The sequence below is a fragment of the Cervus canadensis genome, chromosome 10, assembly GCF_019320065.1.
Source record: "Cervus canadensis isolate Bull #8, Minnesota chromosome 10, ASM1932006v1, whole genome shotgun sequence".
NCBI classification, from domain to species: domain Eukaryota; kingdom Metazoa; phylum Chordata; class Mammalia; order Artiodactyla; family Cervidae; genus Cervus; species Cervus canadensis.
Genome location: NC_057395.1, coordinates 64,676,358 through 64,696,033, shown reverse-complemented (window position 1 = coordinate 64,696,033; position 19,676 = coordinate 64,676,358). Strand labels below are relative to the sequence as shown.

General features: G+C 50.9%; 1 protein-coding gene across 2 annotated transcripts in view; it reads left to right on the top strand.

Annotated features, from left to right (window-relative positions):
* SOGA1 (suppressor of glucose, autophagy associated 1) overlaps positions 1 to 19,676 on the top strand; it is a 74,632-nt gene that overhangs the window by 17,179 nt on the left and 37,777 nt on the right. For both annotated transcript variants that reach the window (XM_043478644.1, XM_043478643.1), the window contains exons 2-3: positions 5,050 to 5,274; positions 12,431 to 12,589. In XM_043478644.1, coding sequence (XP_043334579.1) covers positions 5,050 to 5,274; positions 12,431 to 12,589 — 384 coding nt within the window. The remainder of the gene's footprint in view (positions 1 to 5,049; positions 5,275 to 12,430; positions 12,590 to 19,676) is intronic.

The window sequence follows — 19,676 nt, the reverse complement described above, 5'->3', positions numbered from 1 at the left end:
GGTAAGAAGCGTGAACCTAACACAGAGACCAGCAAGAATCGGGGAGGAGATAGAAAGCTACCTGCTTTTTCTTTTTTCCAAGTTTTTTCCAATAAACAGGTGTTACCTCTATAAAAGTGAAAGTGTTAGTCACTCAGCCGTGTCTGACTCTTTGTGACCCCATGAACTGTCCATGGAATTTTTCAGGCAAGAATACTGGAGTGGGTTGCCATTCCCTTCTCCAGGGGATCTTCCCCTGGAGCTCTTTACCATCTGAGCTACCAGGGAAGCCCATTACCTCTATAATCAGAGCGAAATAATTTTTTTTTTTTTTTTGCTGCACTGCACAGTTTGTGGAATCTTAGTTCCCTGATCAGGGATTGAACCTGGGTCACAGCAGTGGAAGTGCTGAGTCCTAACTACGGGACCACCAGGGAATTCCCAAAATAAATATTCTCTGTAAATGGAAAGTCTGACTATTGAGGCTGTAGCGTGGGTGTCTGATCTAGTCCCCAGACCTCCCCCTTCCACTCCCCGTCCTCAGGTTAAACAATCAGGTTAAGCTTCAAGGGGAGGAGAGGTTCCCTCGAAGGAGCAGCCAGAGTGGATGACTTTGGAGGCCTGGCAGACTGGGCCCAATCTGGACACCTTTCCTCAACTTCTTTTTTTTTTTTATTCATTTTTTAATTTTTTACTTATTTGTTTCTTGGCCCTGCTGCATGGCATGTCGGATCTTAGTTCCCTGACCAGGGATCGAACCTGTGCCCCCTGCAGGGGAAGCAAGGAGTCTTAACCACTGGACTTCCAGGGAAGTCCTTCCTCAGTTTCTTTAGTCTGGCCTTTCTGACAGGGGGTTGAGAATCAGGGGCCCCCAGGCTCTGAGGTGGGCACCTTTGGGCCGTGTGGCCATTTCCTGTCTGCTGTGGGGGATGAGGTTTGGGTTTCCCCACTGATACGGGGCGGGAGTTGCTCTCTGACAACCTTACTGAGTAGTCACAGGGCTGGCAGAGTCCAGTGGAGTTTGGCCCCTCTCTCCCCACTTCCGTGCTTTTGGGGTGCGGGGCTCAACTGGGTCACTGAGCTGTCTTTGAAGGAAACGCTGAGCTCCCCACCCACCCCAGCAATTCCCTACCAGCTCCCTCCATTGGATCAGACAGCCCCTGGATGCAGGAGTCCCGGGAGGTGGAGAGGCTCAGTAAGGTCTAAGAACCTCGGAGGAAAGCAGAGTTCTGCTCTTTGCCCCCTCCTCGTGTCCCAGAAGCCTCTTTCCCAGCCCCCACCTCAGACCCCAAAAGCTTAACCCCGGCCTGTGTCCCGCCTTCACCAGCTTCTGCTGCCCCCATCCCAGCAGACCCAGCCATGCGGCCCACAAGCCAGCCTTTGTGGACTCACCATCTCCTGTGGGCCGTGCCAGGAGGGGCTGACTGCATTCTGCCTGCAGCTGGGACAAACCCCCAAGGGCCCTGGGCCCCCCTTGGCTGCCATGGAGAGATGGAGCTGGCATGAATGCAATATCCTGCATTTTCAGAAATGGACTGTGGTGAAGGGCGGGCCTGGAGAGGCAGCTGCTCATGTGAGAAAGATCATTCATTCATTCATTCACTTCTTCAATAGATGCTTACTGAGACCCTGCTCTGTGTCAGGCTCTGGGCTGGGGGAGCTTGTGTGCTGAGACAAGGGACTCTTGCCCATTTAGAGAAAACAACTGTAAGGAAACACCCTGCCTTAGAGTCACTTGGGGGCCCCCATTTCCAGGGTTTCTGATTCAGCAGGTCTTGGTGAGGGTGTAAGAATTTCAAAGTTCCCCGATGTAGCCCAACACTGCTGGTCCGGGGACCACTCTTTGAGAAGCACTGTGATTCAGGACCAGGTGGAAGAATTTTGCGTGGTTTGTATCCTCTATATTTTCAAAACTATTTCCATGGTCATCATTTACTTTCATAAATAGAAAAATCAGTTATTTAAAAGGTTATTTTTTAAGTTGTCCTGCAAAATTGACTTCAGTGCCCTGGATGTGGTCCTGTGATGAGGGGTGTCACCTTTTATGATCTAAATGTCACACATCTTTTTTTTTTTTTTTAATTTCACTTATCTTTAATACTGATTTATTTATTTGGCTGAATGGCGTCTCCGTTGCGGCACGTGGGATCTTCGCCGAGTCATGTGGGATGTTTTGTTGCGGTGCACGGACTCTCGTTGTGGCACATGGGCTCCAAAGTGTGCAGGCTCAGTAGTTATGACACATGGGCTTAGTTGCTCCTCAGGGATCCTAGTTCCCTGACCAGGGGTTGAACCCACACCCTCTGCATTGCAAGGAGGATTCTTAACCCACTGGACCACGAGGGAAATTCCTAAATGTCATACATCTTAATGTAGCCTAGCATCATTAGTTTTGCATGCCCTGCACTTCCATTTGGCTCTTCCTGAGCTTGGGGTCCACTCAGACCCCCACATCCTCCTCATCAACATGTTCTGTAAATGGTATGGTGAGGATTTGAACAGAAGCCCATCTGGAGGCTGGTTTAGCTTGGATTTAGCCAACTGGCCCCCACTTCCTGAGTGCCATTTCCTTTATGCTTCCTTAATCTTGCCAGCTGAAATGCGTGTGGACCCCTCACTTCCTCATTTCTTTAACTGGTGTGATCATTGACTGGCCCACTTCCTTCTTCTCCACGGATTAGTTATCTATTTTATATATAGTAGTTCAGTTTCTCTTTTTAATCTACAGTCTTATTTAATGCATTCAGTCACACAAAAGATAGATCCTTTTATTTGTGATTCAGCTTTCACATCTGCTATTAGACATAGTGATCATTGGTTTCTCCTCCCGGGTCTCCCCACTGCTCCCTTTTACACTTTGTCTAATGATTGCTGCCGGTTGGTGTGTCTCGTTATGGTTGTTTGCCTAAAACCAGACATGCCACCATGCACTCAGGATGTTGGGACCTATGCTGGGTGTGGGGGTTACAGCAGGGAGTGAGATGGACATGGGGAAGCCCCACCCCACCCCGTCCCCGGCACTCACAGTGTCTCTGGGAGATAGACTATTAAATGAAGAATTACTGATGTGTTCATGTTGACAAAGGGGAAGTGAAGGACATCTGGGAACTGATGACAGAGGTGGTCAGGAGCTGCCTTGAGGAAGTGAGGTCACCCCCCTCAACCCAACCCCCTCCACTTAAAACCCAAGCTCAGATTCTTTTATTTATTTATTTGGTTCTACTGGGTCTTCGTTGTTATGCACAGATTTTGCTCTCTAGTTGCAGTGCCTGGGCTTCTCGTGGTGGCTTCTCCTGTTGCAGCGCATGGGCTATGCAGCACAGGGTCTTCAGTAGTTGTGACCCCTGGACTTAGTTGCCCCATGACATGTGAAATCTTCCCAGACCAGGGATCAAACCTCTGTCCCCTGCATTGGCAAGCAGATTCTTAACCACTGGACCACCAGGGAAGTCCCAAACTCAGATTTTTTTACTCAGCCCTTCAAAGCCCTGGATTGCTGACCATTGTCAGTTTCCCCAGCCTCACCTTACCCCTGTAGCTTCCCTGGCCACTTTGCTGTATCTTGATACACTGAGCTCTTTCTTGCCTCAGGGCCTTTGCACACACTCCCCCCACCCCTCTGTCTCATGGGTGTTCCTTTGGCCTCCCCAGCCATGTCCTCCAACATAGCATGTTCCCCCATTACTCCATCATATTACCCACGTGTTTTGTTTTTGGTTTTTTATCTTCATAGCTCTTAACAGTTCAGTTCAGTTCAGTTCAGTTGCTCAGTTGTGTCTGACTCTGCGACCCCATGAACCGCAGCACGCCAGGCCTCCCTGTCCATCACCAACTCTCGGAGTTTATCCAGACTTATGTCCATTGAGTCGGTGATGCCATCTAACCATCTCATCCTCTGTCATCCCTTTCTCCTCCTACCTTCAATCTTTCCCAACATCAGCGTCTCTTCAAATGAGTTAGCTCTTCGCATCAAGTGGCCAAAATATTGGAGTTTCAGCTTCAACATTGTAACCTAACAGTGTCTGAGGGTTTTTTGATTTTTTTATTATTTATTTATTTTTTTCTGAGGGTTTTTTTAATCTGTCCATTTACAATGTGTCTAGCCAGTGATACTTGGGGCTCCACACAGACAATACAGAAGGGGCCACGTTCATCTTGGTTGCCATGCTCCTTCCCCAATCTCCTGCTTGCACAGGGCCTGGTATGCAGTTAGTGCCCATAAATGCTTGTTGAATGAGCCCTTTTCTGCTTCCCCAGTGTATTCGTTTCCTGTTGTTGCTATAAGAAATTACCAGAACTTTAGTGGTTTGCAGCAATCCCAGCTTATCATCTTACAATTCTGAAGATCAGAAGTCTGAAAACCAAGGTGTTGGCAGGACTGATTCCCTGTAAAGGCTCTGGCGAGAATCCATTCCCTTTTCCTGCTTCTAGAGGCTGCCTGCCTCCCCTGGCCCGTGGCCCTTTCTCACCTTCAGTGTACATCACCCCAACCTCTGCCACATCGCCTACTCCTGCTCTGATTGCTTTGCCTCCCTCTTTTTTTTCCTTTTAATTTTTATGTATTTATTTGGCTGCTCCCAAATAAATTAGCTGAGGCATGCAGGTTCTTCAGTCTTCATTGCAGCATGCAGAATCTTTTTTTAGTTGCGGCACGCGAACTCTTAGTTGAGGCATGTGGGATCTAATTCCTTGACCAGGGATCGAACCTGGGCCCGCTACATTTCAAGCATGGAGTCTTAGCCACTGGACCACCAGGGAAGTCCCTTACCTCCCTCTTAATGGATGCTTGTGATTACATTAGGTCCACCCAGAAAATCCACGATAATCTCCCAATCTCAAGATCGTTAATGTAATTATATCTGTACAGTCCCTTTGCCATGTAAGGGGACATATTCAGATTCTGGGAATTAGGATGTGGGCACTTGAGGGGGGTTGCACTGTGCAGCCTACCACTCTCAGACCCCCCCTTCCCCCTCGGGGTGCCTAGGACAGTGTTGGGTATGCCCTGTGCTCAAGCACTCTGGCCACCGCCACAGGGCCCCGCGACCTGACCTCTCCTCCCCTCTGCAGGACGAGATCGAGGAGCTGCGGGCAGAGATGCTGGAGATGCGGGACGTCTATATGGAGGAGGACGTGTATCAGCTACAGGAGCTGCGGCAGCAGCTGGACCAGGCCAGCAAGACCTGTCGCATCCTGCAGTACCGGCTGCGCAAAGCCGAGCGCCGCAGCCTCCGCGCTGCCCAGACCGGCCAGGTGGATGGCGAGCTCATCCGTGGCCTGGAGCAGGATGTCAAGGTAAGCCTGGGCCCCCCTCGCCAGTCCTCAGAGGTGCCCCTGCCTGGGGCGGTGGCGGGGAGGATCATGAGCCTGAGTGGGCCCGGGTCAGCTCACTCCTTGTGTATCCCTTGGGCAAGTTCCATCATCTCTTGGCGTGTCAGCATCCTCATCTGTAAATGGGGATCCCTGGTGAACTGACCAGCCATCATCCACCAGGGTTGTCACACTTTGGGACAATTCACAATATGAATCCTCCCAACAGCAGCTGCCGTGTGAGTTGCAGCCACACACCTGGTGCTGGGGTCCGAGTTGTCTCTGCACAGTTCCGTGGAAGTTTCCTTTCTTGTGCTGGTGGAGAGTAGTGAAGGTCTGGAGTTAGATAAGGATGGTTTATATCTTGACTCCAATATGCCCTAATTTTATGGTTTGGAGCAAGTCACCTATGTTTCAGTTTCCTCATCTGTAAAATGGGTATAACAGCAGCCCATGCCTCATAGGGCTCTCTGAGGATCAGATGAGATCAGGTAGGTAAGAGGTCACTGTAAACAGTGAAAAATGTTAGCTACTATTATTATTCCCATTTTTCTGGATGAGGAAAGTGAGGCTCAGAGAAAGGAAATACCTCTCCAAGGTCACGGGACCCGCTGTATTGCTGGCAGAATGCAGACTCATCAGCCTCCCATGCTGGCTGCCTGACCTCGCTGTCCTCGGCCTCAGGGAGCAGGAGAAGGATGGCCTGGAGTCTGGCAGGGGGAGGAGTCTGCCTTACCTGTCTGTGTGAGCCCAAGTCTGGGGACTGACAAATCTGGGGGACCTGGCCTGACACCCAGCTCTCAGCACTCAGCCCAGTGTCATCCAGGGATGTAGGAACTGGGGGTGAGGGCATCTCGTGCAGCCTGGGGGCCTATGGGATCTGCCTGCAGGGGAACCTCTGAGCCGAGGCTTGAGGTACAAGGAGTGTTGGAGGAAGAGGGCCCCTGTAAGCAGGTGGGGTGAAGAGTGAACACCAGCCCCACCCTGGACTTTGCGTCTCCCGTTGTCTTTCATGTGCCAGGTGCATCAGGTCTGCTGATGACGAAACAGAGCTAAGAAAGGTTATATCTCCAAGTCCCAAGTGCACCAGGGACCTCCCTGATGGCTGAGTGGCTAAGACTCTGCACTCTCAAAGCTGGGGGCCTGGGTTCAATCCTGCATGTCACGAAAGAATATCTGGCAGACTGCAACAAAGATCAAAGATCTCACGTGCTGCAACTGAGACCGAGAGCTGCCAAATAACTAAATACAAATACTTTTTAAAAAATCAAGAATCGAAGTGCTCTTCTCTATCTGAGAAGCCAGCTTCTGTGATAAATGGTTACAGAAATATTCAAATTCCCAGCACCAGATTGAGAGGGTGGCGGGTGAAGGGAGAGCCTTAGAGGCTTAGAGGAATCTGGGTTTGGGCCCAGGTAGTTGGGGCTTTCAGGCAAAGACCCACAAAAGTCAGCCTTAGATGAGGAAGGTGTGGAGGAAGGCTGGAGCTGGGAGTGGACTGGCAGGGTTGCTGGTGCCTCCCCGGGAGGAGCCAGGAGCAGCTGGTGTGTGTGCAGAGTGTGAGGGGGGAGGCCCCTGGAGCCTGGGCGGAGGGGAGTGGGCCCCTTCTGTTGGGATTTGAACCAGCCAATCAGCAATCGGCTCGCCCCTTCCCTCCCTCCTCTCCCTGAGCCTGCAGCTGGGGCGCTGAGCTCATCCATGCCGGCCTGGGCTGGACAGCTCTGGCTGCCTCCCTCAGTCCCATGTGCTAGGGACGTTCTGGGGCGTTTCTCAGAGGTTCTCAGAATGCTGACTTCCTTGGTATTGCCTGGGAGGGCTTGATGGTCCTAAGTGGATAGGACTGGTTGCTGTCTGGAAGGGACCCTCTGATTTCTCAGCCAGCAAGAGCAGACTGGAATGGGGCCACTTCTCGGGGTCTCAGTTTCCCCTTCTCTTAAATGGTGGGCTTAGAGCAGCTGAATCTTCAGGGCTTTAGCAGCTCCAATGCTTTTAGCAAGCAGGTGGATTATTGGTGTGGGTGCTGTGAAAGAAACCTCAGGCCTTGGTTCTCCCTCTCCCCCTGCCCCCCCTGCTGGGTCTCACAGCTGAGAGGACCCACAGAATCTCCTCTGGAATGTTGTCCATCATGAGGAGGGCAGAGGTCGTGGCAGAGACCTGCTCTGCCACTGGCTTGCCCTGTGGCTTTGGGAGAGCTGCTTTGCAGCCTGAGCCTCAGTTTCCCCATGTGGAAGATGGGGGTGCAGCAAGTCTCTACCTGGAGAGACTTTTGTGAGGAGAAAATGAAATAGTGCAAGTAAAGAGCATGCTGAGCGCAGGGGCCAGCTTGGGACGCTCCCCCAGCAAATAAGCAAATGTTGGTTGGGGTGTTACTGTTAATATTCAGAAGAAAAACTTACAAGTGGGATGAGTGGCTGGGCCAGGGCAAGGAAGCAGGTAGAATCTCAGCCTCCCTGGATGGATAAGTATAGCCTGGAGGCTTGTTCACCATGCAGATTCCCAGGCCCCAGCCTCAGGGGCTGGGATCCTGTGGGAGGGTATCAGGTTCCAGGAATCCAGGATGAAAATTCCTAGCTGGAGAAACCCTTGTAGGGGGCCCCAGGACACACCAGTAAAACATTTCTTAGAAGCAGTTTACTTCCTGGGTGACTTGAGCAGGTTACTTTCTCTTTTTGCATCTCAGTTTTCTCATCTGTACAATGGGGGTAACATTCCCACCCTCCCTGGGCTCTTGGGAGCATTTAGCCACACTGAGTCCAGATGCTGCCTGGACATGGGGTATTCCTCAATGAGGGCTCCCAGCCCCTGCCCTGAGGATTCAACATGACATAAATGCCTTGAAGCCTTAGGCTTAGGAGCCGAGGGGCCGATGAGTGAGGTGGCTGTGGCCTGGAGGCTGCCAGTTGCATTTGGCAGGAGCCAGGCCCCAGCGCTGTAAACAGTGACCTCATGGCTGAGAGCATTTGTTTGTGCTTTGGGGATTTGCCCTGGTTTCCGGAAGCTGCAGCTGCTTCGCCTCCTGTAGTATCTCAGTCTCCCCAACTTGGGGAGGGTCGTGAGGGGATCACATGAGACAGGCAGGTGGGCCCCTCTGAGCCCCTGACACTGTGAGCACACGTTGTGCTTTTTATATATTTAGTTTTTGGCTGTGTTGGGTCTTAGTTACGGCACATGGGATCTTCCTTGCCCTGCGTAGGCTCTATAGTTGTGCCTTAATGGATGGGATCTTAATTCCCTGACCAGGGAGAGAACCTGCATCCCTTGCATTAGAAGGCGGCTTCTCAACCACTGGACCACCAGGGAAGCCCCTGTGCTTATTATTAATACTTTTATTACCGATATTAACACAATGTGTTTTCAAGTTTCAGACCAACAGCAAGCTTATACTGAGAGCAAGACTCCAGAGCTGACCCACCTGATTTCAAATCTGGTTCTGTAGCTTCCTGGTGTGTGACCTTGGACAAGTGACCTACCTTTTCTTTCTGAGCCCCAGAATGGGGATGATAAATTACTTCCTGAGGGTTGAAAGGCACGTGGTGCGTGCTCAGGTAGTGACCTGATTCTACCTGCTTACCTGTGGGAACCAGGATGCCAAGGACCACTGAGACTCAGAGGGGGGAAGGGTCAGGCCCAGGCAGCGAGGCTCCTGCCCTCGAGACACTTGTGCTCCTTGTTGCTTTGGGCCTCCATCAGGGGCACGGGGCTCTGTGGGGATCTGAGATTTGTCCACATTGGAATTCTGTAAGCTACCTGGCACTAGGCCTTCTTTATAAAGCACCCCAGGGGGTAGAGAGCAGATGGAGAAGGGGTTCCTGGGGAAGGGGACAGAAGGCAGCTGGGGACTCACCAAAAGGGTGAAATCCACAGAGTCACTCATGGACCCCAGGAGATCCAGGAATCCACACTGATCATGACTTCTTGGTGGGGAGTGGGTCACCTGGTCACCAGGTTGAGGCCTTGGTGGGAATGGAGTGAACCCCAGGTGGAGAGGAGCTTGCCCAGGTGGGAGTGTAGTTGGGAGAGGAGCCCTGGATCCCCCCACCCCGCCAGGAGCTGGTCCCTCAACCCCAGTCAGGAACACAGCCCTCTCTGGACATTTGGGGGTGTAGGTGGTTGGGGGGAGCATCCCCAGCCAAGTTTGGCCAGGTGCAGCTCCCCATGTGTCAGTCATTTACTCCTTCATTGCCCCCCCCATTTTGCTTGTTGGAGTCTTGGATCTGTTTGTTTATCCAGTAAGCATTTATTAGGCACTTAGTATATGCCAGACTTTGCACTGCTACTGGGACAGAGACATATGAAGGAGCCCAGGCGTGCCTGGATTCTAGACTTCTGTACTCCACCACTCCTACCCCTAGGGGCTAAGCAGATGAATGAGGGAGTGAATGAATGAATGAATGAAGTATTCATCAGGACAGGGGCTCACTGGGTGACCTCACAGCCTAAAACTTGGGGCCAGAGCCACAAGCCTGGGGCTGAATACCTCTAGCAGAAACACACACTAAACTCAAAAGTGAGGCTATGAGATGTTGGACCAAGTCGGATAAAATCAGTGCACAGAGGTGAAGTGGTAGTCTTAACAATACATGACAAAATCATTATTCTTTTTTTTTTGTCCATACCACGTGGCATTGTGGGATCTACTTCCCTGACTAGGGATCAAATCTGTGCCTGCTGCATTGGAAACTTGGAATCTGAACCACTGGACCACCCAGAAGGTCCCCAAAATCATTATACTTTTGAGTACCTGCTATGTTTCAGCCATCAGCCCAAGCACTGTGTTGTTTATTCCCCACGGCAGCCCTTGTGACAAGGCTCTGTCACCCCCTTTTACCGATAAGCAAACCGAGACTTCAGATGCTTAAAAAAACTGCTCTCCTGGGTCACACACCCAGCGAGGGCTGAAATTAGGCTTGAATCTAGTTTTGCCACCTGCAACATCTTTGTTCTGCTAGGGAGGAATCGCTCACCCCACTTTGTGGAGGGGGGAGGTTTTGGGGGCCTAGAGAGACTGTGGAAGGAGCCTGGTGGGTCGGCTTCTGACCACCCTTGGAGAGCTTCAAGGGTGGAGAGAGGCAGTGGGCAACGGAGGGAGGAGAGAGAGGGAGTGCTGAATTTCCTCTCTGGCTGTTGTTTTTCCTGGCCTGCCTTGCACACTGCCAAGGGCTCTGTGCTGAGCTGGGCCTGGGCCCAGGCAGAAGGCAGAGCCAGGGAGGGCCCTCTTCCCTTCCGGCGGGGAGGAGGTGCCACGGTCATTTCCGAGACTGGCAGGCCCGAGGTGTTGGGCTGTCTGCCTCACTTATCCTTCTTGCTGGCAAAAGTCCTCATACCCCTTGTGGAGTCCTCGCCACACGGCCCTTCAGCCAAAGCCCCTGAGGTCCCCCCAGCTTGGCTTACACTATCTCTGACTCTGAGCAGGTCATTTGCGCTCTGAGCCTCTTATTTCCTTGCCAGCAAAATGGGGGCAGAATTGGGGTGAAGACGGGTGAAACTGTCACATAGCAGATATTCAACAAATGCTAGTGCTTAGTCCTCTCAGGGATGGAGGCTGGTTATGATTTACCATCTCAGAAGGGCTTTCTTGGGACTTCCCTGGTGGCCCAGTGGCTGAGACGCCACACTCCCAGTGCAGGGGCCCTGGGTTTGATCCCTGCTCAGGGAACTAAATCCTGCATGCTTCAGCTAAGACCTGGCACAGACAAAAAAAAAGAATATTAAAAAAAAAGAAGAAGGGCCTTCCTCATCCCCAGAGACCCCTTTTCCTACCCTTTCACCCCCGCCATCAGGGGATAGGACAGGGGGTGTCCTCGAAGAAATGGAGTGTTGTTGGAGCAGAGTCCTGGAGCCGGTGACCTGGGGTTTGTGGCTGTGTCAGCTCCTCCCGGAGGGATGACCTGGACGGCTGCCCAGCCTCTGTCATTTGGGGCATGTTCTGTATCCCAGACAATTGGAAACAGGCCTCGGGGTCTGTGTCACACTGTCACCCCCAGCAAGCCATGCCCTCTCTGGACTCAGCCTGTCCCAGCAGTCGCCGCCACTCACCCAGAGCTCACTGTGCAGGCCCTGGACCAAACCTTTGGTGCAACAGCTGATTCAGGCCTCCTGTTGGCCCGGGAGGTTGAGCTATTATTATTGCACCCATTTTGTAGTGAAGGAGACAGAGGCAGAATAGGGAAATGATTGGCTCAGGAACATATGCTGGTTACTGGCTGAGAAAAAATGAGGTTCAAAGGGCTTTAGGGAAGCCTATCTTCCTCTGGGTTTCCCCTCTATGTATTATTATTATTTTTTAATTTATTTGGCTGTGCTGGATCTTAGTTGCAGCATGCGGGATCTCTTTAGTTGTAGTATGGGAACTCTTAGTTCAGCGTGTGGAATCCAGTTCCCTGACTAGGGGTTGAATCCGGGCCCCCTGCGTTGGGAGCGTGGAGTCTTAGCCACTGGACCACCAGGGAAGTCCCTCCCCTCTCTTTAAAGTGAGCTTCTGGGACTTCCCTGATGGTCCAGTGGTTGGGACTCCACCTGCCGGTGCAGGGGACACTGATTCAATCCCTGGTCAGGGAGGATTCCACATGTTTCAGGAGCCCGAGAGCCACAACTACTGAAGCCCATGTGCCTGGAGCCCGTGCTCTGCAAGAGAAGCCACTGCAAAGAGAAGCCCATGACCGCAACTAGAGAGTAGCCCTTGATTTCCTCAACTAGAGAAAGTGCACACGTAACAACAAAGACCTAGGGCAGCCAAAAATAAATAAGTACATACATATCTACATAAATAAAAATGAGTTTCTGGTCCTGCCATAGGCTCTTGAGAGAACTGGGCAAGAAGGTGGATGGGAGAGGCTTTTGGAAGCATTAAAAGATCCAGATAAATGTAAAGGCACTGCTAAGGATCGACAGAGCCTCTCACTTTCTAGGGGCTGGACCATGATGTGAACACAGGAAGCGCAGGGTTCCTGGGTTTGGGTTTTGGTTCTCCCACTTCCGGGCTGTGTGACCCTTGTTGAGATACTTGACCTCTCTGTGCCTCAGTTTCTTCCTCTTCAAGTGGGCGTGACGAGAGTACCTGCCTGCCCTGGGGCTGCTCTGTGACCACGATTGGATGGTCCTTGGCCTGCTCATGCCCTGCTTGTCGCTTGCCTTTGCTCAGGTCTCTAAAGACATCTCAGTGCGGCTGCACAAGGAGCTGGAGGCAGTGGAGAAGAAACGGGCGAGGCTGGAGGAGGAGAATGAGGAGCTTCGGCAGCGGCTGATCGAGACGGAGCTGGCCAAGCAGGTGCTGCAGACGGAGCTTGAGCGGCCGAGAGAGGTGAGGGCCCTGTCCTACCTGGAAGGGCCAGGCCTGTGCCAGCCCCACCCCAGCCAGTGTCTCTGAACCTCTGTTCCGCATTGTTATGCCATCCTGGCAGAGCTGTCTATTCGTTCATTGCTTCAGCACACGCGCCCTGAGCACCTCCTGTGAAAACTGTGTGCTGGACACCAAGGACACAGTGGTGCTTGAGAGACACCTGGCTCCTGACCTCCAGGAGCCCAGAGGCTAACGAAGGAGACAGTCAGCCATCAAAGGAGCACAGCTGGGTGGGAGATTACCTGAGAAAACGTGTGGCGATGCCCAGCCTAGAGCCCAGTGCTCTGTGCCTCAGTCTCCTCATCTATAAAATGGGATAGTAATACTAAGAGTCATCAGAAGGACTAAGTGGGATAGATTTTATGGATATGCTTTAGGGATGGCCAAGCGCTGCCACTCGGTATAAAGTCACTGCCGGGGCTGGCCTCTGACTGGTGTCTCAGCACATTTTTATGACACAGTTGCTTCTTAAATGTGGCTCCAGGCATCAGGCTCTCTGTCTTTGCTCATGAGCGCCCCTCCCACCTGGCAGCCCGTTCTTCCTCCTGCTGTGTGTTAGGTGTACAACATGTTAAGCACCATGCCAGACACTTTCTATAATTTCCATAATAGGCCCAATGAACTTGTGATTGTACCCATTTTATGGATGGGAAAATGGCCCTGAGGGAGAGAGGAATGTCCTCAAGGTCAAGTAGGGCCCACTGGGGTACACTGATTGGAAACCACCAGCAGGGGCAATGCCTAAGGGCTGGAATCTTCCAGAAGCCAGCACTCTGTGTCCCAGGCAGCCCGGGTGCCTTCTGGCCCCAGCTGCCCCTCAGCTGTCTGACTGCTCCCGAGGCATCCTAGGATCGAATGTTGTTCTGGGGCACAGTCCTCATCTTCCCGGGGACAGGCATTCCAGTGTTCCAGGACACACCACGGCCCTGAGGCCAGAGCAGTCCTTCAGCTGCCCTTCCCGCTGGCTGTGTTGGTGTGATGTGCCAAAGGCTTCTCAGAGTGGAGAGGGAGGTATGTGCTGCTCAGGGCTTCCCAGGGCGGGGTGGGGGCCCCCTTCCCTCAGGCAGCCTCCTGCCCCCCATGACCTGGCCTGGCCTGGTGCCACAGGGCACCGTCTCCACACATCTCATTGTTGCCACCCTTCATAGTGAAAAGGAGAGACAGTTTCAGAAAGTGCCTTGGAGGCACTTGTAAAGGAGGGGAAAAGGTTCGATGCATGAGACAGGGTGCTTAGGGCTGGTGCACTGGGATGACCCAGAGGGATGGGATGGGGAGGGCCGTGGGAGGGGGGTTCAGGATGGGGACCACATGTACACCCATGGCTGATTCATGTCAATGTATGGCAAAAACCATTACAATATTGTAAAGTAATTAGCCTCCAATTAAAATAAATAAATGTAAAAAAAGGTGGGGGGGGAAGGAGGCCCAGAGAGGGAGAGCTTGCCTGAGGTCACCCAGCCTTTCCTTGGCTGAGATGTGGCTGAGACCCTGAAGCTACCTCCCCTTTCTAAGTTTCTTCCTCTGTGACGTCAGGATAATAACAGTACCTAGCTTACGAGGTTCATAATCAGTCATAAGATTCATAGCCATAGAACACTATGAAGAAGTTAGAAAGAATAAGGTAATATGGCAGTTCCTGAAAAAATTAAACACAGAGTCACCAAATAAGCCAATTCTACTTCTGGGTATATACCCAAAAGAATTGAAAACAGGGACATGGACAGATATTGGTACCCCCATATTCATAGCAGACCTGCCTTGTGACTCAGTGGTAAAGAACCCCCCCTGCCAAGCAGGAGACCCAGGTTCAATCCCTGGGTCAGGAAGATCCCCTGGAGAAGGAAATGGCAACCCACTCAGTATTCTTGCCTGGAGAATTCCATGAACAGAGGAGCCTGGTGGGCTGCAGTCCCTGGGGTCGCAAAGAGTCAGACACAACTGAGCGACTAAACAATAGCATTCATAGCAGCATTATTCACAGTAGCCAGAAGGTACAAGCAACCTACATGTCCATCAGTGAACAAAGAAATATGTAGTATGTACTTACATTGTATGTGTGATCCTAAGAAGGAGTGTGATTCTAACACAGGCTACAATGTGGGTGAACCTCAAGGACATCGTGCTCGATGAAATAAGCCAAACACGACAGGACAAGTATTGTATGATTCCACTCAGATGAGATACTGAGAGTAGTCAGATTCATAGAAACAGAAGTAGGTTGGAGGTTATCAGAACCTGGAGGGGGGAGAGTGTGGGGAGATATTATTTACTACATACAGCATTTCAGTTTGGGGTGATGATAAAGTTCTGGAGGTGAGTGGTGATTATACCACTGAATTGTACACTTGCAAGTGGTTAAAAGTGGCAGATTTTATGTTATGTATATTTTACTACCATAAAAGGAAAACATGGTTAAAATGGTAAATTTTATATTAGGTTTACTTTCCCTTGTTTTTTTTTTTTTTTTTAAAGGTAGATACATATGCACCGATGTGGAAAGATTTCTAAGGTACATTTTTAAGCACAAAAAAGAAATGATAGAACCATGCATGTTGTGCAATCTCACTGATCATTTTGGAGACCTATACAGAACAAACTGGTTTTGAAGCATATGTGTCTATGTGCAAAAATGCACAGCCTGGAGGAAAATCTGGGGAAAAACCCACTGAACTCAGGTGTTAGAAGTGGTGGTAGTGGGGTAGGGAGTGACCTTTGCTTTTTATTATATGACTGATGTAGTTAGGGTTTTTTTTTGGGGGGGACATGGTCATTATTAGTGAAATTTTAAATGAAGTCAAGCATGTAAAGAGTCCTTTATGGGGCCTGGCACACAGTAGATGCTCAAGAAACACTGGTTCACTTCCTACTTATTTATTTGGCTACAGCAGGTCTTAGTCGTGTCATGCGGGATCTTTCGTTGTGACACATGCACTCTCCAGTTGTGGTGGATGGGCTTAGTTGCCCCCCCCAACATGTGGGATCTTCATTCCCCCATCAGGAATCAAACCCGCGTCCCCTGCATTGCAAGGTGGATCCTTAGACATTGGACCTCCAGGGAAGTCCCTCACTTCCTCTTGAAGGTGATATCAGCAGGGTTGGTTTAGCCCTCCCTGATGTCCCTTGGAGTCTTAGGATCTGGGCAAGGAGGCGTGGCCCTGTGTTTATTGGCTGATTGCCCTCTCCCCCCTCCTTCTCTTTCCTGATATGGTTTCTATGGAGACAGGGGTCCCTTAGCAATTCTTCTGCCAGAGCTGCTCTAGTCCCATCATCGAGATCTGCCTTTGCCATCCTGACAGGTTGCTGTGGCGATGCTGTCACCCGGCTGGGAACAGGAGCCCCTGGCCTGAGCTGATGTGGTTGCTATGGAGATGGCACTTCGCTGGAGAGAAGGGAGGGTGGCCTGCCCCAGCCGTGTTCTGCAGTGGCACTGTTGCCAGCTGGATTGCAGCTCAAAAATCATAATAGCAGCCCCCCAACCCCAATGCAGTATCATTCCCCTTCTTTGTATTTTAGGCAGAAAGCTAGTGTCAATGTTGACGGGATTTATTATAATATAGCTGCTGTGTCTGAGCGCTTACTCTGTACCAGGCACTGCACTAAGCATTTTATGTGTGTCTTCACGTGCAGCCAACAGCCTCCCAGGGTACATAGTGATTTTTGTCCCCATTTTATTTTATTTCTAACCATGCTGCGAGGCTTGTGGGATCTTGGTTCCCCCACCCAGGATTGAACCCGGGCCCTTGGCAGTGAAAACTCAGAGTCTTAACCCTTGAACATCCAGGGAATTCCCATTTTGTCCATGTTTTATAGATGGTACTCCCCTTGGCAATTGTTTAATTGCAGTATAGTCCACATACCATAAAAGTCACCATTTCTTGTGTTTATTTTGGCTTGTGGGATCTTAGTTCTGTGACCAGGGACTGAACCCGGGCTCTTGGCAGTAAAAGTGTGGAATCCTAATTGCTGGACCACCAGGGGAAAATTCACCACTCTAAGGTGTACAATTCCATGGGTTTTAATATATTCATAATGGTGTGCAACCCTCACCATTATCTAATTCCAGAACATTCTGTTGTTAGCAGTCACTGCCTACTCCCCCCTCCCTCCAGCCCGTGGCAATGTATGAGTGTATGAGTGATATAGAGACTCTCGGTCTCTATGGTTTTGCCTATTGTGGACATTTCATCCAAATGGAATCATGCAACGTGATCTGTTGTGACTGACTTTTTTCACTTAGCATCATGTTTTCAAGGTCTTTCTCTGTTGAGACAGGTGTCAGTACTTCGTTGCTTTTCATGGCCATATAGTAATCCTTTGTGGAGAGGCCACAGTTTGTCCGTTCATCAGTTGATGGACATCTGGGTTGTTTCCACTTTGGGGGCTGTTATGAACTAATGCTGCTGTGAACCCTTGTGTACAGGTTTTTGGGTGGACATGTTTTCAGTTCTCTTGGGTGTATACCTGGAGTGGACCTGCTGTATGTAGACGGGATAGGAGAAAGGACTTTCCACCTTCCAAAGCTACACTGACTCTCACGGCGATGCCCCTGCGCTCCTCGCCCCATCCAAGGGCCTACCCGGAACCCTGCTGTGTCTCAGGACCTCTGAAGGGGCTGCTCACTCCAGTGAGGACCTCCTTCTCTGGCCCGGGCTTCTTGGCCTGATTCCCACTGTTAAGGGGTAAGAAGGGCACTGGCTGTAGCATCAGTTCACCTGGGTTCCTGTCTCCGTTCTGCTGGATTCATCATCTCGTGCAACCCTGCTATGGCCTATGTGATGCAGGACGAACTTGAACTTGGAGTCACGTGGGCCTGGGTTTGAATCCTGGCTTTGCCACTTATTGGCAAATAACCAATGAGTGCAGTAGCATTGGGCAAATCATATAAACCTTTCTAGTGCTCAGTTTTGTTCATTTATAAAATGGGACTATGAATCCCTGCTTCTCAGAGGTGTTTGTAAGAATTGATCAAGACAAAGCAGGTGAAGGACTTGGTCAGTACTGGTTGTCAATATTGTATCAGCACCCCGACAACCTCTATGATGGCTGTGGTCCCGAGGAAGTATTTACCTTAATCTAATGACTATGCTTCTGGGACATACCTGGCAATCCAGTGGTTAGGACTCTGCACTTCCAATGCAGGGGGTGTGGGTTTGATCCCTGGTCAGGGAACTACGATCCCACAGGCCACGAGGCGTAGCCGAAACATAAAATTTAAAAATTAAAAAATAAGTCATAATATGCTTCTGCAGCCTCTAACAAGCAGCTCTCCATATCAGGCTTCCAGTTGCCCACAGAAGGAGCAGTTAAGTTGCAAGTCTGCGCTTGCAGTTGGCAGCGTCTGTCCCAGTGATTTGATCTGGGGCCCTTGTCAAACCACTCTGTTTCCTCCTCCCCAGTGGTCTCCCCCAGCCTGGAGCCACACCCCTTCTCTAGCTTCTTCAGCCAAGAATGCCTCAGTCTTTGAGATGCACCCCCAACCCAGATCCACACCACCCCCTCACCACTTCGGAGGAAATTTCATCCACACTGCACAGTCTGTGTTTTCAGGAGACCTTTCCAAACATCCCCTCTAAACTGGGTGAAAATCTACCCAACTGTTTTGGCAGAAGGCTCGTTTTATTCCTTGAAGGTTGGTCTTTGTCTCCTGGCAGGATGGAAGGTGTTAGTAGGCAGGGGGCCGCTGCAGTTGTGTTCGGCAGCCTCTCCAGTGCAGTCTGGGGAGTGGGGGCACCATCCCAGTCTCCCCGAGAAGGGAGAGAAGGGCAAGCAGGGACAGAGCTCCTGCTGCTACTAGGAGCCGTTAGACCAACGATGCTTAGAGGCGCCACCCTGGCTGCCCAGAGGCAGCCTTGTGCGTTGCTGGTGGGTGGGGAAACCACCTGCTGCTTGCCGGCCAAGGAGCGTGCCCTCGGGGTCTGGTACATGTGACTGGCATTCCTGTGGGTGCTGGCCGTTGTCCCACCCTGCTCCGCCCGGCCCCATCCCACCCTGCAAGGCTCAGGATTGGAACATCTGCCCCTGGGGCTCCACAAAGGCTCCCTGGCTCCCTGGGTCCCTGGAGGGAGTCCCGCCTGACCAGCTGCTGCCTTGCAGAGGGGAGGGAGGTCTGTGTGTTCTGAGAGCCTGCCTTGTTTTCCCTCCAGAGCTGCAGAGCACTGTGGGAGCCCACATGACTGAGATGGGGTTGGGGCAGGATCCGTTCCATGCAGAAAAGACTGGAGCCACTCTGGTCTTGAAAAGGTTTCCTGCTTCAGCCCCTCTTCTCTGCCTATTGCCCGCACTTTCTTTCTTTTTTTAAGAAATGTATTTAAAAAAAAAAAAATTAAAAAATGTATTTTTATTTATTTATTTGGCTGCACTGGGTCTAAGTTGCAGCATGTGGGATCTTTACCTGTGGCATGTGGGATCTAGTTCCCTGACCAGGGATTGAACCCGGGCCCCTTGCACTGGGAACGTGGAGTCTTAACCCCTGGACCACCAGGGAAGTCCTATACTCCCTTTTCAGTGGGCACTCAGAGCTCCCCCTCTGCCTATTGAAAAGGCATTCATGACTTTCCTCAGGGAAAGTACGTTAAAACAAAACAAAACAAAAACCCTACTATAACTTTCTCCTTCCACCTGACAGTTAACATATGCTTAGTAGAGAAAGACTACAAAATACAAGGAAGCCATAAGGAGGAAAAGTTTCACCTGTAGCCCACTATTCAGAGGGAATTCCTCTGAGTAATTACCAGATTACTATTTGGGTCGGAGTACTTTCCAATCTGTTGTATTTCCAGTATGTTTTTCTATGTGTGTGCACACATATTGAAATGTACATGTGCATTTGTTTTGACTGGAAAAGTAATATAAGGTCAGTGAAACAAAAATTTCATTACAAAAACACAGAAATGCATGCCTAGCATACCTCTGAGGCTGGACACAGCAGACTGGTTGCCTTGGTTGCCTGGGGTGAGACAGCCGGTTAATGCCTTGGTTGCCTGGGGTGAGACAGCCGGTTAATGGGTTCACTGTATTCCCTGATGCTGGGAAAGATTGAAGGCGGGAG